Here is a 26,862-nt window from a genome sequence, read left to right on the forward strand (position 1 = left end):
AGTTAAAATGACGTCACAAAGTTTGTGACTCCCCCCTCCCCTTGTCACAACATGTCACATTTTCTTGACCCCCTCCCTCCCCCTAAACGTGTGATGTAATTAATGGATGACCCCATATGGGACTAGGGGTTCCGCAAGGTTCAATTTTGGGTTTTATAGTTTTTAGCTTATTTATTAACAATTTAATTAATTATATGAATGAATCTATTCCTAATTTGTTAAAAGTGATGACACCAATGTTGTAATATCCGCTCTGTAATTCGGTTGATCGTGTACACTCAAAAGTGCTGCATATTCTATATGGTTATCAGTTAAAAATCGTACGTACCTATAGGTATTAAAGAGTAGCAAAATGATTTTATTTAATACTAGTCCTAGATGCACTGATTTCTAATTTTTAAATATAAATAGAGAAATAATTGAACAAGTTTATTTGAGGTAGTAAAATTCTGAGGCGAGGAGTAATTGACTCCAATCTGAATTAGAAGCTGCAATTACAGGAGTTGAATAAAAATCCTCAAAAACACCATTAACATTTCATCCAGCATTTCAATTTGGCACCGACGGCACACCAAGGGGTGCTAAAGTGCTTGGTAAATATTAGTTTTAGAAAAGTTTCGTTTCTATAAGAGTAGATAGAGAAAGTATAGTAGATTGTTAACCAAGGGATGAGAGCGAGTTAAATATCAGAATGGAAATTGTATAACAAATCCATTTAAAACGAAATTTCAATTGTTTATCGTTAAAAAAATTAAAAAAATCGTACTTCGGAAGTAAAATGCTCTAAGCTTATAGAATAAATTTAAAAAGTGGAAAAATTACTGTCTTGGGTGAGACTTGAACTCACGGCCACTGGATAGATACTCCAGCGCTCTGCCATCTGAGCCACCAAGACCTCATTCATAGGTAGGCAGCAAACCAATCGAGAGGCCGTGAGTCTCACCCAAGACAGTAATTTTTCAACTTTTAAATTTATTCTAAGCTTTATAGCATCGTCCGCAAACGACTGCTTGTTAAAAAATAATTTAAAATGCTCTAGTGCAGAAAGTGATACGTTTCTATAGGTACACTTTATACACCTAAACTTTTAGAACAACAATGACCCTCTTTCAGAGCATGAGAAATGGAAAAGAATTTACCCAATAGTATTAACTGTATCAGATGTAGCACAGCCGGCGTGACAAGGAGAGAAATACGTCGTCATCTGCTCAGGGACGCAGACTGGAGTAAACTCCATCCATGGTCGATCGCAACTGAAAAAGAAACAAATAGATTTCCTTATCAATCAATCAATCAATTTATTTATTATAGACAACATAATGGTCCACATAGTTGTTAGTTTTGAACTTAATCTACATGTTAGTTTACTAACGCTAATAATAAATTAATAAAAGTGATTTGGTCCTCTGGCTCATTTTGCACATAAGAGGACAATCAAACTTATTGGCTATCATGTTTAAAATGCTGTTGCCACTCCCGCGCACCCTGTCAAGCAGCGAGGCAGTTTTCTTGCGCCAGACGGCATCGAACCCATCTGTGCGCGCCTCCGCAAACATGGAAGACGCGCTGCAGAAGCTCCTTAGCCACATCTCATTTTAAACTGAATAACATAACCCCTCAGGTTACAGCTGCATCTTTTGCTGCACACAATATCTTGCTTATATGCAATTTTTGAGGCTTGTCAGCTGTCAGCTTGTCCGTCCTCTGACCGCTTAGCATGACTTGCGTATGTCACGCAAATACTGAAGACGCCGGCGTAAGTCCGGCTCAAGGCACTCCTTTGTAACTTTTTCGTTATAAGTGGTACCTACATATATTATATAACCGTAACATTATCATTTAATAAATAAATACATATTGTAGGGACATTCTTACACAAATTGACTAAGTCCCACGGTAAGCTAAGAAGGCTTGTGTTGGCGATACTCAGAGAACGATATATATATATATATATATATATATATATATATAAAAAAAAATACATAGAAAACATCCATGACTCAGGAACAAATATCTGTGTCCATCACACAAATAAATGCTCTTACCGGAATTCGAACCCAGGACCATCGGCTTCACAGGCAGGGTCACTACCCACTAGGCCAGACCGGTCGTCAAACACACAACATTAAAATTATCATTCAATACCCGCTAAGCCTAATGACTTGCGTTGTAGCGCGGTGATTCCATATGCCAAGCGTGGCTTCAATTATGGAGTCGCGCGAGTCATGCTGAGTGGTCTGGCTTTTAGCTACAAGTTTAAGCCTTTAGTTTAGGTACTGAAAGTTTCCATTCAGTGATAAACCAACACGATAATATTATAGACATTTCTATTAGGACCTCTTTGGAACCTACCCGCAGCTTCGTCCACAAGTAGGCTGAGTATAATTAAGCTCGGTCAAGCCTCCAATCTCACTCCGATTGCAGCTCAGCAACGCCGTCATCCCAACGTAGAACACGGTGGCTTGGAAAGTCATCTTTGCGGCGTTGGCGACTGCTGCTTTACGATCAAACTTCGGCATGACGGGGGCAGTGTAGATGTATCCAACTAGCTGAAAGTCGACACAAAATGGTATCATTATGTCTTGTCGTGTATTTAGTATTAGGTATCTACTTAATGGACAAGTCATCGCACTTATAGCAAACTTGCGAATCTACAATTTTACGGATTTAAAAACTTGTTTAAAAATATCATATTAACATTTAAGTTCCGTAAAACCACCCAACTATAGTCCAAAGCTCCCAACTATGGTCCACAAATAAACTCAATTTTTCTCGTTCAGGTGTGTATTTTACTATATTTTTGTAGTTCTAAGGCAAAGTATGTTTATAAATGGAAGGTAAAACTAGGAGTAAACCACAAGGAACATTGGTATAGATACTTAATTAATTCCTTTTGAACTTGTGGACCATAGTTGCAGTATTGGACTATAGTTGGGTGGTTTTACGGTTCTCATTTCAACTTACATTTAATTTACATTTTTTCTGTACCAATATTAAAGTCAGAACAGACATTTCGTTAAATTAAAATCATTGTAACAATTCAAATTGTAAGTAATATAAACGTAGAAACTACAATTTTTAAAACGAACTTACAATAACTCCCAATATGATGGATATCACTTTTAAATAAATATTCATGATCCCCATTTGTGAATCGTTGTCCGGACGCACGTAGTATTTCACCTGCAATAGATAATTTAGTTATTGAAGTCTTTTTGTTTGGAAAAAATACTACAAAAAAATGTATAAGTAATAATTATTTGTTTTACAAGGGGGTAAAGTTGTTGTTTACCCCAGCGGTTCCTAACCTGGGGGTAATTACCCCCGTGGGGGTACTTCACGGGGGTAATAAGCTTAATTAAGGATAACAAAGATTAGACATATAAGAAAGACTATTGATTTTTTTTTTTTTTTAAGTTTTATTGCGACATTTTAATAATAAATTACATTTAATGGGAAACATACAGCACATAATAAAACAAAATGGTAAAAACTAATCTAAATTAAAATATATCTAAATAAGGCCCCCGCGGCATTGTGCCAAAGATGCTGGCAGCATTCCCTCGCTGAATGGCAATACTAATGCGCTGCGAGAGAAAGCTGCCAGCTCTCTGGTCACCGGTAGAGTCTATGAGCCTTTTACTCATTTCCTTAAAAAGTATCTTGGCGCTTGGACCCAATCATTGATTAGTTAGCGAAAGATTCCAAAAGTGAGCCACGAGCATAGCTAGTGGTTCGAGAAGTGGAATCTGGAGCGTCTCGTCAAGGCACAAAGGGACTTTGCCTCCGAGTGAAACACAAGATTTTCACCACACTAAGGAAAATACTAACTATGAAATACCAAATAAATCAAACCAAATCAAATCCAGATGAACGTAATGTAAAATGTATCATTCAAAATCATTACAAGTCAATTCCACCAGCTAATATATAAGGAAACGACTCCGCGAAATTTGCATCTGAGTACTTTGCCCTACATTTAGATAAAATACCTACAACTTTCTCAATAATATTTATTTATGATGAAAAAAGGATACATTTTGAATAAAATTAAATTATGACTACTTATAAAATAAAACTACTAAAACTAAACCTACCTAGAAAAAATAAAGATACCTAAAACAGACCCTGGCCTCTTGGCAGGGTGCCCATCACGCAGGCAGCATTCCCGCGCTGTATCGCGACGGCAAGCCTTTGCGCGAGAGAACTGCCTGCGCGAGGGTCTCCCGTTGCCTCCCTCAATCGCTTTCCAAGCTCCCTGTGGAGCCCACGCGCACCTTTGCCCCACGGACCAAGTGTCTCGACACCAAAAGCTACGAATTCGTAGTTGGTGCCGAGACAACTATATTTATTAGTTTTAAAACGTTCTCGGGCGTCAGCCGCCGACCTGGCGTTTCTGCTGGTCGCTGGCAAGTAGGAAGCTGCCAGCGTATCGGCGCAGCGTCCCACACCAGCGCACGGCCCATCCTCCAGGGGATCAACGACATCCCGTCGGGGCGCTTACCATCGTCCCGCACGATCTGGGGCTCCAGAGCTGCGGGGACGTTGGCGCTGACGAGCACCCTTCTCAGGATGTCGTTGAGTGCCGCATGACGGGATAGGCGGCCGGCGCCCGAAGAGCATGCAAGTCCGTGGTGCCCCAATAGTTTTTGAACAATCAAGAGACCCTTTACAGTTGATGTGGAGAAAAACCTGTTACCATATTGTAACATTGTAATCTACACTTAAGTAAAACTATCTAATTATACATGCTAGTTTCAGCTTTTCGGCCTTTTGTTTTATAATAATGAATAGGTAATAAATACATATTTGAGGTCAATCTTGCACCGATCGACTTAGCCCCAACCAAACTAAGCAAAGCTTGTACTATTTTTTTTTGTACTACGTCGGTGGCAAACAAGCATACGGCCCGCCTGATGGTAAGCAGTGTCCGTAGCCTATGTACGCCTGCAACTCCAGAGGAGTTACATGCGCGTTGCCGACCCTAAACCCGTCCCCCCTCGTTGAGCTCTGGCAACCTTACTCACCGGCAGGAACACAACACTATGAGTAGGGTCTAGTGTTATTTGGCTGCACACTATACACTATATATATCAGTGGCGGATCGTTCAAAGAACTCGATTCCCACCGGCTTGTCTAATTTCAGACCGTTGAGTACTTTCACGATCGGATCATGAAGAAAAGGAAAGTAAAATTAGCTCCGGGTTCCCTACGAATATTTGTGACGCGCCGCCACTGATATATATATATATATATGGACACTAGGTGACGATATACATACGTATATAGATAAATACATACATAGAAAACACCCATGACTCAGGACTAAATATCTGTGTTCATCACACAAATAAATGCCTTTGCCGGGATTCGAACTCGGAACCATCGGCTACATAGGCAGCTGGCAAAGTGCATGGGTAGGGTAGTTACCCTGCCTATGAAGCCGATGGTCCCGGGTTCGTATCCCGGCAAGGGCATTTATTTGTGTGATGAACACAGATATTTATTCCTGAGTCATGGGTGTTTATCTAGGATGAATCAACTTTTTTTGTTGCTATTCTGTCCCGTCAGCCAGGCGACAATAGTAGCGTAGGTTGTTAAATAGTACATTACGATACAAGTGCGAAAAATAGGAAATTCGAAACGAGTGGCGATAAATTAAAACACGACCGAAGGGAGTGTTTTAAATCGACACGAGTTGCGAATTACCTATTCGCACATGTATCGTACATCGTTTTACAGTACATATGGCCCTTTAAATGTTCGACACAGTAACGTAATATGCTACTTTTCGCACTAGTGCTATAAAGTAGCCCCATATGTACTGTAAAGAAATATTTTGCTACGTTCTACTATAGAAAAATAAGTTAGGTACATAGAGTGCTCACTCCATACTTAAGTTTTGGTACCAAAACGCTTATTATATTCGTAGTCGACATCTAGTATCGTGTAGCGGAATTATCAGTACTGCTACTTGACAATTATGTTGTGACGAACGAAAAGTCGAATGCTCAACAATTTTCAGCTAATATTATAACCGAATTAACCGGAACTCTATTTTCAACTCCGTCTGCTTGTAATAGGTAGTTGAATATTGTTGAGCAATACAATACAATTTACGTCAGTTGCGACACTTGAGACATCTTGTGTCGAGTAACGGTACTGATAATTCCACTACAACGCTAAAAGTAAAGATAAACAAGAAGGAAATATCTAAACCTGTATAAGATAACTCCAACGAAACACATAACGGTCATTATCTCAGTTATCTTCTTATCTAAATTGTATCATTGCCAAGCCTATTGACCAATTTTATAATCTTTGCATTGTACGCTACGTTGTGTAACCTAAATTTAGTAATTGCTTACCTTTTTATCAAATAAATAAATATAATAAATATTTTGGGGACATCCTTACATAGATACCCAATACCTACTCCAATACTCACACACACACACACACACACACACACACACACACACACACACACACACACACACACGCGCGCGCGCGTATAAATAAACTGGCTGTTCCTAGACTCGTACCTGGACAAAGGCTGCTTCTTGCAGCCCGAAGCCTCGCCAAGCAGCTGCCAGTAATGCCATCGCCAGGATTTGCAGGACTCCCACTCCGTTGCGTAGAACGCGACCCATGCTACGGAGTAGACCTGGAAATATAAACAGTTTGGTTTGATATATAGTCAGAAAAAAGAATGCTTACACTGAAAAAAATAGATAGCCGAACTGGTTTTGTAACTTTACTAAATATTTTTTTATACTACGTCGGTGGCAAACAAGCAAACGGCCCGCCTGATGGTAAGCAGTCTCCGTAGCCTATGTACGCCTGTAACTCCAGAGGAGTTACATGCGTGTTGCCGACCCTAAACCCGCCCCCCCCTCGTTGAGCTCTACTAAACTACGGTTATAAGAAAATAAACTTTGCATAAATTTACAAACTTATTTTGTAGTGTATACCCAGTACCTGAACACTGATAGCCAAACACGGTTTTGTAACATATAACACATAGTTCGCAAGTCCCAATTTTTGTGTAAACAGTAACCAAAATTTTGTTACAGTTATGCAAACATTTCTTTCAGTGTATCTGCTCAACGAGATACACACACAAAGAAACAAAAAAATGATTTTTCATAATCTGGATGTGATTTTGACTTAAGGTGCCTACATTAAAGACAAAAAAGCGGCCAAGTGCGAGTCAGACTCGCTCATGAAGGGTTCCCAACTATTTATGACGTATTAAAAAAACTACTTACTAGATCTCGATCAAACCAATTTTCGGTGGAAGTTTTTTTAGTTTTATCATTCTTCTATTTTAGAAGTTACGGGGGGGGGGACGCATTTTACCACTTTAGAAGTGTCTCTCGCGCAAATTATTCACTTTAGAAAAAAAATATATTAGAAACCTCAATATTTTTTTTGAAGACCCATCCCCCATACGTAATGGGCTGGGCTGCGATAATGGGTGGTCTGTAGCCGCAATTCAGTCAAATGAGTAAGCTACTTTCGCAAAAATCACGTCCGATTCCCAAATTAGGTTGGGAATTAGGACAAAAAAAACTGGTTGGAGAATCTTACACAGAAAAGACTCCGCACTGCCATGACCTCCTCCTCTCTCCCATCATATTTCGTCAGGTGACAGCCAAAACTCACTAATTACTTCTTAATAGCTTTTTAATAGCCAAAGTGAACCGTGCGAGTATCAAAATATAGTATTTCATACAATCGTGATATAATAGAGAGCTTTTCAGTCGAGTACGAGCTGAGTTGCCAAAGTGAGGTACGAAATTGAAAAGCTTGATGATATCACTATTGTACACAATACTTTTTCGACGAGTCAATAAAAATAATACTTAAAACTAATAAAATCATACAGGAAAACAAGCCAAGCCGCGATACCTTCATACTCGTACGCGCCTCGGCCGCCGGAACCCGGCGGGGTGGTCAACGACACCTTTTCGTAACTCATGAGGCCCTGGTACTTTCTCCTTGCTACAAGCAATGGTAAGCGTTTCGTAGTCTATGGATGTTGCTATATTAAGGGAGTCACATGTGCGTTTATGACTTATGAAGCAATTGTTTCTACTATACAACCTATAATAAATAATTAATTTGAGCTATCGTTTTGTTTCGCAATAAAGTATTATGATTATGATTCGTCCTCTTAACCGCGGCGACCTGTGATTGGTCCATTTCATTATAGTTGACTAAACCGTTTGGAAATGAATATTATAGTTGATTTGGGAGAGTTTGGTGTACGAAATCTTAATTCAACCATTACAATCGACGCGTAGAAAAAGGTTCTTTTTTGTTTCATTATGTTTTTGCAATTTGTGAGTTTGGAATGTCACCTGACGATTTTTAATTGCTGTGGCAGAAGATGCCGCTAGGCTGTCTGATACTATCTAACGCTGCAACAATGTGGCCAATGAGGCCCCTTCGAATTTAAAGTATTACATGAAACAAATTTAACTTAATGTTAAATATTAACATGTCGCTATATGTATGTCTATCCTACAATTGGCTTGTATCACTATTTATGTCGTTATTAGCATAGTTATAGCTGTTGGTTCTCCATGTAACTAAAATAAATGAATAGAATAATAACGTAAAATAAATAAAATTACAAATAAATAACACTAAAAATAAACTTACCTATAAAAACCTCCAAGTATATTAAGAACACCCTTATAGCATAGACTCCTCGTTACGCTAGAGTCGTTTCCTCACTATACCACCAGGGCGATACTAGCGAGAACTACACGCCAGCCCTGTGGGATCTCCTGTGGAGCCAATAAACTATTGTGCTTAGGAGGTACACGAAGTGGTGGAAGATGCGTACCTGTGCCACTCCGACGTTCTTTTTCCGGCGCCGGAACCGCCTCAGGATACCTGTAGAGCCGGAGCAGTGTGAGCAGTAACTTGATAACGATGATAAGGATCTGCAGCCACGGCATGTCTAAGGTCATGGTTCGCATGCTGCTGCCGAGGATGTATACCAACACGCGGTAGAGGATGAAGAGACCTGAGGAATTGGAGGGAAAATGTTTAAGTGAAGAGATGTTGCACTCATAACACCAACGAATAAGTAGGTAAGTGCCAAATACTGATGTGTTATCGAATTTTTTTTTAAATGCGAAATTTCCACACGAAGAATTCGGAAACCACTTCTAATTAACACTCTTTTTTTATTAACACTTTTTTATTTTATTAGGTCGACCTGTATATGTAACGAACTATGTAATGGAATCTAAGGTAACTAATTTAACCATCTTCCAAGGATCGTAGCGTCATGAAAATTGGCAGCTGTATGTAGTTCTGATGACAATACAATAATATGGTACTGTTGAACTGATCTGATGACGGAGCCGGAAGATATGAACTGGAACTTCATGATGGAACATCGTGTCATAGCTTTGGATTTGTTAGAAAAGTCATGTAATGAACTTTGGCCACGATTAGGTTTCAAGGTCTGATGATGAAGCCGGAAGCATGATGGAATATTGTGCTTTGTAGTTCAAAGCATTTACTTAACTATAACTTTAGCCAAATTATAATTTAATTCATCATTAAACTATTAATATTTTATTTTTACATGTCGTACAATCGCAATTTTTCATTTCCGAAATCAAAGTTTCCTTTGTTTCGTGATAATTTCTAGCTATTTTCGAAATTAACCCGTTTAAGAAGTTATCCCAACCCCAATGCACTTTACTTGTGTATATTAACTTACCAACATGCATATGCAGGTTATATGAAGGATTGTGTTCGTCTAAATACGCAAGTCCATGCGAGAAGAAGGCCGCTCTTCCGAGCGCGCTCACCACCCCACATATGAGCAGCATGGACAGACGGACTGCAGCCTTCGTGGAGATACCCGTAACGAAAGACCGAGGAGCTAGTGGAACTGCGGTTGTGCAAAGACCTGCAACCACAAAGTATAAGGGGTTACGCGCGTATTTTGTGCTTACTGAGTATTGAATTTCGGAAATTTTCAGCGTGTATATATGACTTGTTTTCACGAAAACGACTGCCATCTAATCTTCCCATAGGGGGAACTGAGGCCTTATTGGGATAAGCCCGGTTTCACGATGTGTTCTTTCACCGAAAAGCGACTGGTGAATACGAGTATCAAATGATTTATCGTACAGAAGTTCTGAAAAACTCTTACGAGCCGGGGTTTAAACCGGGATTGAAAGTTGCAATCTCTTACCGCTAGGCCAACAACGTTTCTAGTCGAGTATTTACATCACGCTGTACCTAAATCATCATAACCAAGTGCTCCTAAATCAAGACCAAATGTTGAATATTACTTACCCTCATCGACAGTTATATCCGGGTTGGGCAACGCAAACAAAGGTATCGTGGTTACCAGAGCGGCCATGGTCCATCCCACTAGTACACTTCTCCTCCTTTTAGAGCCCTGCCCACTGATTATTGGGACCACTAGGAACTCCAGCAGGGATATGCTGATTATAATGACGTCTAAAAGGGAAAGATAAATACGCTTTAGATAGATAGATAGATAGATAAAATCTTTATTCAACCACAACTTACATGCTTTGTGACACAAACAAATAACAAGAGAGAAAGAAAATTGACAAGAGACAAAGAAAAAGTAACATACAGTTTGACACTAATATCAATAATTACGTCAACAATCAAATGTATTACGTGTCTTATTTTTAGATTAATAGAGATATTAGTAGAGGGTCATGTGTTGTAGTAAAGAATAGGCGCTGACTCAGCATAAATGCTGCGGAGACCACAGCGCTGATCTTCCGTCAGAACCTTAAAACCTACACTAATAAACGACCAGTGCAGCACTAGTCAATGTACTTATATGTTTAAATATATACTTATGCATGTTACATATATACAGGAACTTAGGTACATTTAACATTTACAGTACTGCTACCTAATTGACCTGTGTAGAGAAAAGCGATAAAATTTCTTCTATTTATTTTTATGATCATTCTTTTAAGTAACGATACGCTGAGTCTGAAAATGGAAAAGTTAGATTCTAAATACAAAATTTAATAGTCCATTTTTTAGATTACTTTGCATGATATTTTGTTGCTAGATATGTTTTGTATTGGAATTATTACTTTATCACCTATTGTACCATATTTTATACGAATAAGGACTTTGACTTTGAAAAATGTGAGATATTTCCGGGATTTTACCGTATGAAAATTCAGCCAATTTATTTTACCAGTAAATTACTGTCTTTTGCGTTTATAAATTTGATGACTCATGCTAGACCGGACCAGGGCCGGGCCATATTTATTCATTTAATAAATCATTAATATCATTATTACCGTGATTATTACAAACAAAAACGATAAATAACGCAGAAAAGACGGACTTGATGCCTTATGGCAGTCTCTCGCCATCGGATATCACTGATATCAGAAAAGCGCTTCCGATAATTTCAGCCATGTCGGAGCCCCAACCCTAGTCCACAGTCGGACCGATGGTTTGTGTGCGTATAAGCATAATGTTTGTTCAAGTGTGCGTGACCCCTAAAGACAGCGACCCCGCGGCTATACTACGTGGATTTAGGATTCTACACCCGATATCGGATCGGACAATGTGAAAACGCTATAAGGTCCTAACGTATACGCACGAGTATAGAGTCGGTCTCAGCTCAGCTAACTTTGAACCGGCTTGAACAGAACAAAGTGAGCAACTGTCATTAAAAGCGTCATATTTTCATAGAAATATGACATTATTTGATTGCATGGCCACACCTTGTCATTGCAAATGGCATGTAGCGTTAGCTTGTTGTACACTGCTCGAATCGGAAAAAATCCCCATAGCATGCTGCCGCATCCATACTACTGAGAGAACGAATCCATGGTACACCTACACCGTAAAGGTCCTAAAGTATACGTACGTTTTTACTCAAGTTACCTGTAATATTGTGGGGCAGCTCTCCAAGGTCTGCGCTCTGCTGCAGGAAGATGTAGACCACCAGCTCTGAGAGTAGCAGCGCCAGTAACGCCAGCTTGGCCATGTCCCGGAACGCCAGGGGGTCGAAGCCCTCCGGGTTGAAGTATTTTCGCACATGCTCGCGAACTGGCAACATCCAAAATAAATATGAATAGTTACTTTCACATCACCTAATCGGAAAAGGGCTTGTTGTTTCCTTGCTAGAAGGCCTCAAAGTTACCCTTTTTTGTTCAAGGACACTGTTTTTATTACTTTTATTGTTTTTTATCTTAAATAATATTTTTAACACAATATCTTCCTCATTGTTTTTTAACTATGTAAATTACACTAAAACTTATTCCAAATCCAAACGATACTATTTATAGTGGAATCTCGAGGTACTTTCAACCCTTCGTTAACAATCTACTTTTATTTAATGCTTGTACGGCCAAGATACAAAGAAAATACCAAAGGGCGGTAAAGTTACGTTGACCGACCGGAAATGAAACTTTCCTCCCGCCAAACAAGCAACAACTTTACACCACGTGTGTCATTAGATACAACTTTAACCCTTACCTCCACCCGGCAACAAACTTGTGCTCTCCATAACTTAACTTATAATAAAATGTATAAGTTATAACACAATTTGTAGGTTGTTTTTCTTTGTTTAGCCAAGTACGACTCCTCAAATGTTCGAAATATATTAGTTCAAAACCACTTAAACTATTCACTGATTTAGTATTTAATTTGTTAGTTATTCTATATATTAAATGAAACGCTATTCGCATTAATTCAATCAATAAGTCTTCCACACGCGCGACTTGATAATTTTATGATATCAGAAAATGTGAACTAGAGCCACAATATGTCAGTAGGTATAATAGGCTAATCGGGAGGCATTCTATTTATATTTAGTCATCAAAATTATATCTGAACGATGTCTCGTTCGCGCCGATACAAATACGTACAAGTATGAGCGAAATACACGCGTGATAAACTACATTAGTTATCATTTCCATGTCAAAATTTACGTTCGAATTCACCTCGGGAGATAACTCGTGCGAGGACGTAGAACGATTTTCATTTTAATCGAAATTCAACTTTCTTACTTACGCATAAGTCCAGCTTTGCGAAGATATCAGATACGAGGTTATAAAATTTATATTATTGTTTTTTTGGATTAAAGATGATATTGTTGTATGATAATTCACGAGGAAGATAATTAGGATGAATCACGCGAGTTCGAAGTAAAACGAAATTATATCACGATTATAAAGAATTCAACAAATAGATGAGTTATTTTTAAGAAATATTATTGTCTTTTAGATTAAATACATACATACATACATACATACATACATACATATAATCACGCCTATTTCCCGGAGGGGTAGGCAGAGACCACGAATTTCCACTTGCTACGATCCTGACATACCTGTTTCGCTTCCTTCACTTTCAAAACATTACTGATACACGCTCGTCGGTTTAGGGTGCTCTTGACCTGGCCTTTCTTCAGGATTTCCCCGATTTGATCAGAGAAAGTCCGCCGATGTCTACCCCTTCCAGCTCCCTCTTCTACTTCTCCCTTTTACACTTATTAGATTAAATATATGGATAATAGGGGGTATTACTACAATGTTCTGCCACCAGAGAACATCACTAGCACATATTGTAAACCATAGAGTAACATATATATCGGCCCGATTCAAAGAATGAGACACGATAACGATAAGTTCTGCGGTAAAATCATGTTAAAACCATTTTTATCACTTGTCACTATGCCCGTCACTTTCGACCATATTAGCCCTACAGTTGGGCTAAGATGGTCAGCTCTTTATCATTTGTCACCATGCCTGTCACGTTCTAACAAGTATGTAAGCGCAAAAGTGACGGGTGTTAGTGACAAGTGATAAAAATGGAACCATGATACCGCCGCTGGTTTAGCTAATATAAGTTCTCATTCAGATATCGTTTGTATATCGTATAATTGACAGAAGCAGCTCAATTCGAGCAACCAATGTCACTTTGACGTTAGAAATATCGTAGATAGATCTTATTGGGATCACAGCGGAATCGAAATAAAAGTCAATTTTGACATGTCGTTTAGCTATCGATCTTTTAAAGATCTTAATCGTGTCTTAATCGTTCTTCGAATCGGCCCGTATATCTTTAACAGTTTTTGAGAAGTTTTCACCGACATTGATGCATCAAGGTGGTTTGTTTACAGAGACCTGCCGTAAAGAAAATCGAAATTTCGTTATCTTTATCGCTCGAATATATGCAAAATTTCGATTTTCGTGTTTCGCGGTAGGTCCTCACTATGTGCTGGCACCCCCAACGCAAAGTTTTGGGTAATATATATATATCTGTTTGTGGAGACCGGTCTGTTTAAGCTTACGTGGGCTACATGTTATGTTATAAAGCATCTACATTTACGTTTGAGTGCCATTAACGTGTCTGTCATTCGGTTCTTGTCTGTTTGTCTGATTTAATTTCTTGTGTTTTAATTCGGTACTTATAAGAATTCAAGTCTTGGAGACCTTTTACATCTCTAAGCATTAATGATCTTTTTTTTTATAATACACGGTTTTTTAAATTCCGTTAAATTTAAGTTATGGGTAAGTACGTTTAAGGAAACTAAATGCCATAGTTAATTAAAAAAAAAAATGTTTTTCTTATTTTTGTAAAAAGTCAAAAGTCAAGAGCATTTATTTGTCCAACATAGTTATATAAATAGTGTCGAGTGAGAGTTTAAATAGTGTCGAAATATACGTATTTTTTACGTTAACTCAGTTAGTTTGATTTTTCACAGCTTCAAGGGATTGTGGAGCTGAGACAAACGCACAGACAGACGGACAACAAAGTGCTCCGTCCCATCCTATAAGGGTTCCGTTTTTTCAACGTTTGAAACTTAAGTGCCACCGTGTGACTCACACGTACCCGCCTCGGAACGAAAACTACCTGACAGATATACTTATGGCACCTTATGGTATGTTATTTGAATGTTTATGTCAAATCATGTTATTTCAGGATATCGTTTTAAAATGAGAGCCTAAGAGTACCAGGCAAGCTCGGCCGAATTTCACCTTTTTTTTAATACTACGTCGGTGGCAAACAAGCATACCATTGACATATCTAAGGACGGGCCTTACGGGCAATAAGAATGGGGCCAGTACAGCGGTGTCACGCACACGAATTCGAGGCAATCGTGCAGTCTTTTTTTTTCTTTTTTATACTACGTCGGTGGCAAACAAACATACGGCCCGCCTGATGGTAAGCAGTCTCCGTGGCCTATGTACGCTTACAACTCCAGAGGAGTTACATGCGCGTTTCCGACCCTAACCCTCCCTTAACTAACTTCGATTGTATGGGAGCAGCGTTTTAGCGTAGGGCTCGTGAAACTCTTAAATAATGTATGAAAATGATGACAAGGCTTTTCCTCGCATCAGTCATCTCGATACATTTTTAGTTTCTGATAAGATATTACCCGATAACCATGACTCAAGTCATGAAAATCATAGTGATACTTTAAAACATGTATTACTTACTATTGGCTCTTTACGCTGTCAGCCTAGCGATAAGATTCATAACATGTACTTAGAAATGTAAAAACAAAAAACTTTCTTCGTCGAGTCATTTTCACAGCCAAGCATTGACATTATATCTAAAGAAGGGCCGTACGGGCACTAAGATTGGTGCTAGTTCAGCGGTGTCACTCACGAATTCGAGCCAATCGTGTAGTCTAACGCAACTAGTTGCGACCAGTCGCGCTCGTGGTGCGAACTCATCAACCAATCGCGTTGTGGCGTAGACTGCACGATTGGCTCGAATTCGTGTGCGTGACACCGCTGTACTGAGGGCCTACCGCGAACCACGTTCGACGTGTTACCTCTTTGTCGCACTTGTAAATTCGTAAGTAAGTGTGACAGGGAGGCAACACGTCGAACGTGGTTCGCGGTAAGCCCTCTGGCCCCATTCTTATTGTCAATGCAGCCAAGATAATTTAGTATTATCAAAGTAAATTTTGTAATCAATTAAATTTATTACCATCTTTCAACACAGGACTAGTTCTTAGAATGACATGGCAATTTGACCCATGTTCTTTCACTGATATGTGTTAAATATCACACGCTGTCGCCATCTACTCGAGTAGGTATAGGCCAAAGGTATAAAATTATGCTCGAATAGATGGTATTCGAGCATAATTTTTATATTATGGAATCACTTCGTTCTTGCAAATCGGTTTTTAGGGCTCCGTAGCCAAATGGCAAAAAACGGAACCCTTATAATGTAATGTTTACCCAGGTATTGGCTGTTGTATTTATAAATGTTGTTATGTATTTTCATGTCACTATAATGTTTTACTGACTTGTAAAAGAGCCCTTGAGGACTACTTGCAGAATAAATTTTGAATTTTTTGAATTTTTGAATTTTGAATTTTGAATTATGCCAATTTCCACCATTTTGAATATTTTCCAAAAAACAAAACGACAGTAAAATTCTAACCATACTGAACATGCTCACAAAATTTCATGAGAATCGGTTGAGCTGTTTGGCTCAGCTATTAAAGTCCGCGACTGTACCTAGGTATTAAGTTAGATTATCCTAACATGACTGGCTTTAGGCCTCATCAGAAGTCACCTTGAAATCAAGCCTCATATCAATTATAGACTATACTAAGGAGGTAGGTCGTTAAGATACCCACAGATGATGGCAAAAACTGGAGGGCACTAAACACTGTAAACATATAGCCTGACCAGTAATATATGATCACGCGCCATATTGCGGAATTTCATTAGAACTAAATGTTTCATACTAAACTGAACTGTTACCACATGCTCATATATTTCTGGTCGGGCTTTACTTGAAGATGGCTTAAAATGGCAGAGATGGTATACAGGATGATTGAGGAGACGTGAGCAGGATCAAGCCTGTATATTCAGTAAATTATCAGCAACTGTTTCGTACCAGTATTTGTGAGATTAACGTTAATTTAATTTTTACCGTTAAAAAAAAGAGTTTTATTTTATTTACGATATTTATGGTCACCCTCTTTGTTTTATCCATAATAAGTGACAAATTGAATGTCATCGGAGTGTGGTTACTTTTATAAAATCGTATCTGACTCAAGTGTGACATTTTATTTTCTTCATAATCAAAGTGCTGTCATAACGGTTAAAGAGGTTTTATCTTTGTTAATTAAGTGTTGTAGGGTGTCCATGATTGTAGATAATCGAATTTGTCCTTAACAAAAAGTTAAATAACAGATAAAAAGCGTGATTGTTTGACTTAAATATGATGGTGAACGATTCATTAACATTTACTGATTGTGTAGGCTTAGTCCTGCTCACGTCCCATGAATCACCCTGTATGTGCAATGACATTATATTCTGGTTTTTTTATTCTGTAGACTAAAATGACGTTTCATATGTAAGACATGACATTTCTTAGTACCACATGAAATGTCATTTTAGTCTACGGAATAAAAAAACAGAATATAGGTGGTCAACTTTTGAAATAGCCGTGAAACGGCCAAGTTGTACTGTATAACCAAGATGATGACTTTATAAAGTTAGAGCTTGTAAAGTTAGGATTTATAGAGTTAAAGGGTTAGGATTAACGGAGTAAAAGTCTTGGTACTAAGAAACTTGGTTCTAAAAAGAAACACAAGTTTTGAAACTGCCCTAACAGCATATTATGCATATGCGTATGCGTGGCTCCGCTATGGTGTGGTTTTGTGGTGCTCTAGTTCTGACGCCAATGATTTGTTTATAATGCAAAAGAAATGCGTCCGTATTCTGACAAACACACGAATACCAAACAGCTGTCGTCCGCATTTCGTAAAACATAGATTACTTACGTTACCATGTATATATATACTGGAATCTGCACTTTTTGTAAGAAACCATTCGGAATTATTTAAAACCAAAGGAGAAGTATGCAAAACTAATAGTAGGTCTAAAAATCAGCTAGCCGTACCAAATACCAAGTTGGCTATGTGCAGAAAGGGGCCCTATTACCAATGTATTCAAATTACAAATAAACTCCCCGACAGTATAAAACGAGAACCGAATGACTTAAAATTTAAAAATATTCTTAAAAAGCTCCTTTTAGAGAAAGCATACTATACAATAGACGAATTTCTAAATGACCAAACACTGGAATAATGCTATGTACTTGCCATTAAATAAATTTTATTATAATAGTATTGTTTTGTAAGTATTCATCGACATTCATGCAATATCTAAAATCACGCTGTAGTTAATTAATATTGTTGCTTATTATTTTAATATATTAATAAAATACTCATTACATTTAGTATTTACCATCATTATTTTATTAATTTATTTATTTATTTATTTCATAAACGAACTTGACATTTTATATCTTATATTGCATAAACGTCGATAAAATATAACGTTATAAATATAGATCTCGTTGCCATAAGTATTAAATACCTAGATATAAGAAATATTGAGTGCCCTTACAGGGTGTCATGTACCTACGATCTTCAAACTGTAACACCTAATGTATAATGAGCATGACTGCAATACAATAAAGAATAAAGAATAAAAAGAGATCTGATGACTTTTTAATGTAAAAACCATAGGCGCATGTTAGTGTTGGCAACTCTTTACATTAAATGTATTTGGTGGGATCATATATTTCTGGTCGGGCTTTACTTGAAGATGGCTTAAAATGCTAAATGGCAGAGATGATATATATACAATTTAGAACTAATATGTATATTAATAATTCCGTCGAGGTCTACGGTAGAAACGAAAAATATTATACTCAAATTAAAGAGCATAAAATAATAGTTTAGAAACGACATTTATTGACAAAATTCGTATTATCGCGTATTATACTAAACTACATGCAAAACTTTGTATATATATATATAAAGTTTTGCATGTAGTTTAGTTAGATTGGAGTTGCAGGCGTACATAGGCTACGGATACTGCTTACCATCAGGCAGGCCGTATGCTTGTTTGCCACCGATGTAGTATTAAAAAAAAAAAAAAAAAAAAAAAAAAATTGTATGGCGGCGTACGTCTAGGTTCGTGGGACTTCTAAGTTATGTACTTTGACTTAACATGATGACATCAACTTAATATCAGCCTACAGCCATTTATTAAAAACACAATCAATATAAATACGTACTTAATATTATATAAACATAATTTATTTAACATACATATACATATATAATTTGCCTATTTCCCGGAGAGGTGGGCAGAGACCAAGGATTTCCATTTGCTGCAATCCGGTATGTCAGGATTGCAGCAAATGGAAAGTTATTGACATATTATACTTAATTATGTTTGTAAATAAATAAATAAATATTGGACATTTTTACACAAATTGACTAAGCCCCACAGTAAGCTCAAGAAAGCTTGTGTTGTGGGTACTCAGACAACGATAAATATAATATATAAAAAATTAAATACATAGAAAACACCCATGACTCAGGGACAAATATCCGTGCTTATCACACGAATAAATACCCTTACCGGGATTCGAACCTCGGCTTCATAGGCAGGGTCACTACCCACTATGCCAGACCGGTCATCATTATGAATGTAAAGATCAACTGGAAAGATTAAAATTCCATAATACATACAAAAGTACCGAAAGTACGCAATTATGGAGTAATAAGGTAATAACAGCAAATTGATTTATTTGCCTTTTTGGGTCATATCCATTGACCCTGGCTGTATTGTATGTGGAAACACCACATCTATTATATAAAAAAACCGGCCAAGAGCATGTCAGGCCATGCTCAGAGTAGGGTTCCGTAGTTACTCTTCCGTCACAATAAGCTAAACTGGAGCTTAAAGTATGATAGATTGTTAACCAAGGGATGAACTGTGGGTGTACGTCTTTTTACTATGAAATACCGATCGGTTGACGGCCGATTGGTCGCCCCAAGTACGCTTCCTTTCCTTGACTACGCGATCCTCCCCCATTCTGAGTAGGTGACCGAGCCAGCGAAGTCTGTGGGATTTAGTTACGCCGATGATATTGGGCTCAGCCACCAACTCTTCGATCTCGGCATTTTTCCGGATCCTCTAGGAGCCGTCGTCACTTCGGACAGGTCCCAGGATCTTCCTGAGCACTTTTCTTTCCGCTATCAGGAGCTGACTTCGTAAATAACTACTTTTGAAAATTATTGTTTCTTAAATCCCAAAAAATGTGCAGGCTCTAATCATTAAAATAGTTAAATGTTAAAGTGCAATCAATCTAGTCTCTGATCTCTAACCTCAAGTCTAGAGTCTCGTTTGATTATGTAACAAATAAACACATAAATTTAATGATAATAATTGTCATGATATCAGCTTTGCAATGTTGCGCTAAGTAATAATTTACATTGTTGTTATTTACTTAACCCTGTGAACGCCACGCCTATTGTGTGTGGCGCGTCAGCGCGTCACGCAACATCGTGAACACGTGCTTCCACACGAACGAGTCACGAAAGTTGAGGGCTGTGGCCGCGCACGTCAGTCAACATATTTGGTGGTCACAGGAACTCATTCACCGCTAAGCCAGGAGATAGAAACTGCAGCATTCGGGCATTCTCTGCTCCGTTCAGCTCAGCATTGCTCCGAGCAATTATTAGAGTTGGCACAACTTAACGTCCCTTTGCGTGCACAACCACAGACAAGATATTGACTTGAATTTTGACAACTCTAAATAGCCGATAGTGCTATATATAAGAAAGGGACAGCATAATTTGTCCCTGAATCGTTGTCAAACCTCGGTTTTGTAGGAAATTTCTTTTCTTTGCGGTAGTACTATTACTTATTCTGTGGCTAAGCTTTGTGGCTAATCTTTCGCTAAAATAGATAGGTCTGAGGCGGGCAACCCCATATTTCCCGCCGAGGTATGTATAGTGCTTTTCTCAAACATGTAATGATATTAAAAAAAAACATTTTTGCATTTAGTAACTGTCAAGGTCAAATGTTTTTAGAATTTTTTTGGTACTTTAATACATTTTTAGGGTTCCGTACCAAACGGTACAAAAGGAACCCTTAAGGAGCGACTCTGTCCGTCCGTCAGTCTGTCTGTCACATTGCCAAATATCTCGAAAACTACTTGGGCTATCAATTTGAAATAGTTATAAACAACGCTAACCCAGGCACTGTGATTTTTTTTAAATTAAGTATAGAAAATGCTTAATATAAAGAGGGGGCAACATTTTTGAGTTAGTAACTAGGTCAAGTGGTGTATCATCATACATTCCATTCCAAAAACATTTATTTGTATTTCATAGTAGCAAAAAAAAATTAAGGAAAATGTGAAAATACCTTTCCCCCCTCCCCCTTTTTCTCCGAAGTTTGAAAAATTACCAATTTTTACATTAGCATTAACATTATCATAAATATTACAGGAAAAATATAATCACACCTCTATCACGATAACTTTTTTTATTATCCAATAACACATTCTAATTTTATTTGCAATTTAACCTCCTTTGCGGGTGTTTATTATATTTAAAATTTCTATGAGATTACATTAAAAACACATTATTTCAAATAAATAAATTGTTGAAATCGGTTCGTAATAAAAAAAATCCCAAAAAACAATATACACACAGATCGCGCAAATTAGTTAGCCGATTTACCGATAGTTGGCGGTGTTTGCAAATATGTTTAGTATGGTCAAAAACCTATCGTGTTTATTGTTACTGGTTGTTAAATGAAATGTTTGAAAGTTTCTACGGAACCCTCGGTGCGTGAGTTAAACGGACTCGCACTTGACCGTTTTTTTTTGTTTCGAAACGTAATTATAAAGTAATAAAAATACGGTAAAATCCTACTTCTTCAATTGTTTTTAACCGACTTCAAGATTTCAAAACGATTCAAGTTCTCAATTCGGTTCTATGTTTTTTTTTTAATATTATTACCTATAGTTCTATCCAAAAGCTATTTGCAGGAACTCTCATACGGATCGTCATGTCTCTCATGTAAGTCATATATACTACGTCTTATATCTTTATCGGCAGTTCCACCTCTAAAAATGTTATTTTCGAATGCAAAAGTTACTAATAAATATACAAATAAAAAAATTAAAATATTTGTTTGGTTTATATCATTTTAACTATTTTCATAATAAAAGTGAGTGCACTACAGTTTTTATATTTACTTTTCATATGGTATTATAGTTAAGTTTAATATATCGTTATTTTGTATATCGTAATAAAAGGTATAACATACTACTATAATACCAAAAAGAATGACACTTAGATCAATAGGCCAATTCGAGTTTTAGTTATTCGATCTGTTTCCAATATGATACTGATCTGTTAGTGTCAAAAGTGGTGCCTTTGATTTGTAATAGGGAATATTACGCGAAACTGCGTAGGGGGCGCCACTACCACAATCCATCACAATCTGAGGGTCTACCGCGAAACAAGAAAATCGAAATTTCGTTATCTAACCTCTCTATCACTCTTGAATATTTGAGCGATGAAGAGGCAGATAACTTAATTTCGATTTTGTCGTTTCCCGGTAGGCCCTTAGTAAACAAACCGCCTCGATGCATCAATATCACATTTAATCATCTATGAAAATTTGTCAAAATACAGTTTAAGGCACAGTATGTATAAGTTACTCTATGGTTTAAGATACGTGCTAGTGCTGTACTCTGGCGGCAGAATATTGCAGTAATACTCCATATTCAGCAGGTCCTCCTATTAGATATCAGCCTGCTATCCAAGTCATATTTATCGTCGAAGCGATATTGATTGCCCGAATCGCAGCTACTTCTGTTATCAAAAGAAGATTGGAATCATCTCATATTGGAGTAATGTCATATCCATGTTAGATCAGTACATTATACTGTTAGAATCGGCCTGTAAGTCGTGACACATTGTCACGACGCTGGTTTCAAGGCAACCTAAAGGAAAACTAAATCACTACTGATGTGGCCTGTAGTATTTAGTTTTGAAGATTTCCCTCGATTTCTCAACTATAAGTAGTACCATTATTGTCAAGTCGTGACATGATGAATATAAAATCGGCCATGAGCATGTCGAGCCATGCTCAATGGAGTTCCGTAGCTACCATTCTTAATACAGTAACTTTATACATTTAGCGTTTGCGTCGTTTTTTCAGACTTGTTTATGATGTTGGCCCATTGAATAATCCACCTCGACCGCTGTACGCAACTTCGACACGGCCCTATCATAGAACTGAGCGCAACTTTGCGGCTGCAATCATTTTGAATGAAGATAACCTACCCAAACCAGGACCCAAAATATCTTAGGACATCTTAGGAAATCATAATTTTACGCCAACGAAGTCGCGAGCAAAAGCTAGTATCTACATAAAAGAGGATTATGCGATGTTTATGCCATTATTGTTTCTTCCTAGTCGCGATTCTACACAATATTATTTCCACACAGCTGAAGATGATCAGATGCGTTATTCTTCACATTCATTATATTTTTGTACAATCTTCGCAACTCTTATTAATGTGATTCTACACAACTGCATTTAACCATTATTTTTAATTCACCGGGTGAGAAGTATTATGTAGGGGCAATACGGGTAATATAATCTATCCACAGATATCATACAAAAGCAGCTCTACTAAGTTGAACGTTTTCTTTACTTAAGGCATCCTTGGCTTTGGTGATATTTCTAATTTATGTGACGATTTTTTTGACGAAAAAATAAATAAATAAATAAATGCCCATACCGACATTTTACCCAGGACCATCGGCTTAGCAGGCAGGGTCACTACCAACTAAGCCAAACTGGTCGTCGAAATAGAAATATAATTGTGTGAAGAATATCGCATGTGATAAACTTCAGCTGTGTGGAATGAATATTGTGTAGAATCGCGACTAGGAAGAAACAATAATGGCATAAACATCGCATAATCCAGAAAAACTATTATTCTAAACTGAGAACCTGCTCCTTGGAATTTTTAAATGAATGATGCTGTGATTGACGTCTTCATTTATTAAGCTATATCCTTTTAATAACTTTTTGCTGGTATAGAAATGATTGAAAGCTTATTAAGTTGTTGGGTTTTCCGCGAACTTAACAAAACGAGGTATGTATCTGATAATCATATGAATCTGATAATGTAAAATAAGAGTATTTTTACTGTTTAAGGAGTGCAATAAAAATGCAATAAAACGTGATATTCAAATACAATAGAATTATAATGCGACAATGACATCAACGCAATTTGTCAAGGAAATTCACAATGACATTTCCTTCAAAGGAAATAACAAATAATATCTCCATATACCAAAAAGCGTCCGATAAAAAACCATAAATAGGTGGCGCTAAAGTACCTAGAATACTTGAGAAAAAAATCTAATCATAGACAGCGCACTTCACTTCGTCAGTAACGCCTAGGTTCTTAGCTACTCTAGCGCTACTCTGGAGAGATTTGGAACTATTATTTATAGCTGACAACCGGACACTTTTGCAACAGTTCTGCCTATGGAGATTCTATTCCTTGCCTCTATCTTCCGTAATTTTAACACTTTACTCTTTGATTTAACCATTAATTTGGCAGTGTATGTCAGGACACCTTCTTTTTGTATTTTTTCGTAATCAGAGCCCCTAGTGTAAATTTATTCTATAGCGAAACGTGACGTACGCGTTTGCGTTAAGACTTATTTTGTATGGGATTTAGAAGCAGCGCGCCAAGCGGGACGTTTTGCAAACGCAAAATCCGATACAAAACGACACTTAACGCAAACGCGTTCGTCACGTTTCGCTATCGAATAAATTTACACTAGGGGTACAGAATCATTATAACTACATATTGAGCGTCACGGAGGCTTAAAATCACTATGTTGACTTTTTTTTGCGCCAAAGTAACCTTTTAAGTACTCTTAACCGCTTAAAATTTATCATCAAGCTTGCTCGTGTCGCCGCCGGCCGGTACGTAGTTTTATCTTATTTATCACACTGCGGTGAAATAAGTTGGATATTATGTCTTATAAATAATATTCAGCCCAAGAAAATTAACCCGAATACGGTCAATCAGGGGAAATAATTCATGTAGTTTTGTAAACTGGTACAATATTATTCCTTGTGGTATCCAGATACACATAGTAGCATATTGGCACTGTGCATAGCAGGTTCCTCCATCTTTTGGGCTACATTGGAACCATAACTTTATATTTACCCTTCGCGCCATAAATCTAACGTCTCCTGTGCTGCCCCCTACAGTTTATGCACGCTCCCTCTAATGGGAAACTTGCCAAGTCAAGGTTTTATCATATCTATTACAAGGCATTATTGAAAAAAGCGGCCAAGTACGAGTCGGACTCGTCCATGAAGGGTTCCGTACCATTTATGACGTATTAAAAAAAACTACTTACTAGATGATATTAGAAACCTCAATATCATTTTTGAAGACCTATCCATAGATACCCCACACGTATGGGTTTGATGAAAAAAGATTTTTTGAGTTTCAGTTCTAAGTATAGGGAACCCCCAAAATTTATTGTTTTTTTTCTATTTTTGTGTAAAAATCTTAATGCGGTTCATAGAATACATCTACTTACCAAGTTTGAACAGTATAGCTCTTATAGTTTCGGAAAAAAGTGGCTGTGACATAAACGGACAGACAGACGGACATGACGAATCTATAAGGGTTCCGTTTTTTGCCATTTGGCTACGGAACCCTAAAAAGGATTAACATTTCGGGTCGTTAAAAATTAACCAACACATGACTGCCTCACAACTTCGAATCTCCGAAGCGAGGAATTTCTCCAATTTTATTTTATTTTATTAAAGATTCCTAAATATATTTTAACTATTTTATTACTACTACTATTACTAATTATTACTTTTACTATTTATTTATTCTATTTTGAATTAGAAACATAGGACCGAGATTATTATACTTAAAAATTGTATAAATACATATCCTTACCTTTTCCAGCGTACACCATTTTCATAAAATTCTGCTTTTACTATTTCCTTTAACAACACTTTGTCCAAATTAGTTTAAATATTTAAATAAACGAGGAATTATTACATTATGGGCAATAAAAACTGCGTTCATATACAAACACAACACTCCTCGTGAGCGTCGAACAACTGTATATTGTAAAGTAAACACTCAAACATCGAGTACAGAGAGCGCCAGAACAAAAAACATAACTACGATATTTACGATTCTGAATTATTTAAACGAAATGTTCTAAATTACATATCTATCATTTCTTGTAGACTCATTGTATGAGTCATTGAGTTATGATTATCATAGGTATGTTTACTACAACGATACTGGCAGAAGATTTCGGATAATGTAGATAAGAAATCTTAGTCTATTATCTCTAGTGTCCGACCGAAGATTCAATTTCGGCCAGTTTCGGCCAAAAACACATGTTTCGGCCGAACCTTTAGACCGGGCCGTAACTTATGAAATGGTACTTCGTACTATGAAACTAAACTTTGTGACAAAGACCAAAAGTTAGGGAGTTGGGGAGTATGTATAAGTACAGAAATTAATTGGTTTATTAGAAAACACAATTCCCCTAATGAGGGCGCCACTGGAGCGTCGACGCAGTCTTAATATATGCATTATAGCGGCTTTATAACATTTAAAATAAACAATAATCAACGATTTTTACAAGTCTATAAAGGTTTCGGTTTCGGCCGAAACTAGAGACAAAGCTCAACCTTTGGTTTCGGCAAAAAAATGTTTCGGTCGGACACTAATTAACTCATACTAGTGAAAGGTATCAATGTGCTATTTTATTTTTCCGTGGTACAGTCAGCATCAATAATATCTGGAGAAACAACGCGTAAAGGCTCTCCCCTCGATTACTTTTGTGTGTGTGTGCGTGTGTGTGTGTGTGTGTGTGTGTGTGTGTGTGTGTGTGTGTGTGTGTGTGTGTGTGTTTGTGTGTGTGTGTGTGTGTTGGTGTGTAAA

The 26,862-nt window shown here is 37.4% G+C and overlaps 1 protein-coding gene across 2 annotated transcripts in view; it reads right to left on the reverse strand.

Moving 5' to 3' along the window:
• Positions 1-26,178, reverse strand: part of LOC133531105 (solute carrier organic anion transporter family member 2B1-like) — a 31,081-nt gene extending 4,903 nt beyond the window's left edge. Inside the window, exons 1-9 of one of the 2 annotated variants that reach the window (XM_061869224.1) lie at positions 25,858-26,178; positions 11,932-12,096; positions 10,333-10,500; positions 9,749-9,940; positions 8,858-9,040; positions 6,546-6,667; positions 3,094-3,183; positions 2,353-2,549; positions 1,140-1,253 (exon numbers count right to left, since the gene is read on the reverse strand). In XM_061869224.1, coding sequence (XP_061725208.1) covers positions 1,140-1,253; positions 2,353-2,549; positions 3,094-3,183; positions 6,546-6,667; positions 8,858-9,040; positions 9,749-9,940; positions 10,333-10,500; positions 11,932-12,096; positions 25,858-25,882 — 1,256 coding nt within the window. In that variant the 5' untranslated portion in view covers positions 25,883-26,178. Of the gene's footprint in view, positions 1-1,139; positions 1,254-2,352; positions 2,550-3,093; positions 3,184-6,545; positions 6,668-8,857; positions 9,041-9,748; positions 9,941-10,332; positions 10,501-11,931; positions 12,097-12,525; positions 12,779-25,857 lie in introns of those variants that run through there. The other variant, XM_061869213.1, reaches the window with a different exon arrangement.
• Positions 26,179-26,862: the final 684 nt, after the last annotated feature.

Source organism: Cydia pomonella, chromosome 2 (genome assembly GCF_033807575.1).
Source record: "Cydia pomonella isolate Wapato2018A chromosome 2, ilCydPomo1, whole genome shotgun sequence".
Classification (NCBI taxonomy): Eukaryota; Metazoa; Arthropoda; class Insecta; order Lepidoptera; family Tortricidae; genus Cydia; species Cydia pomonella.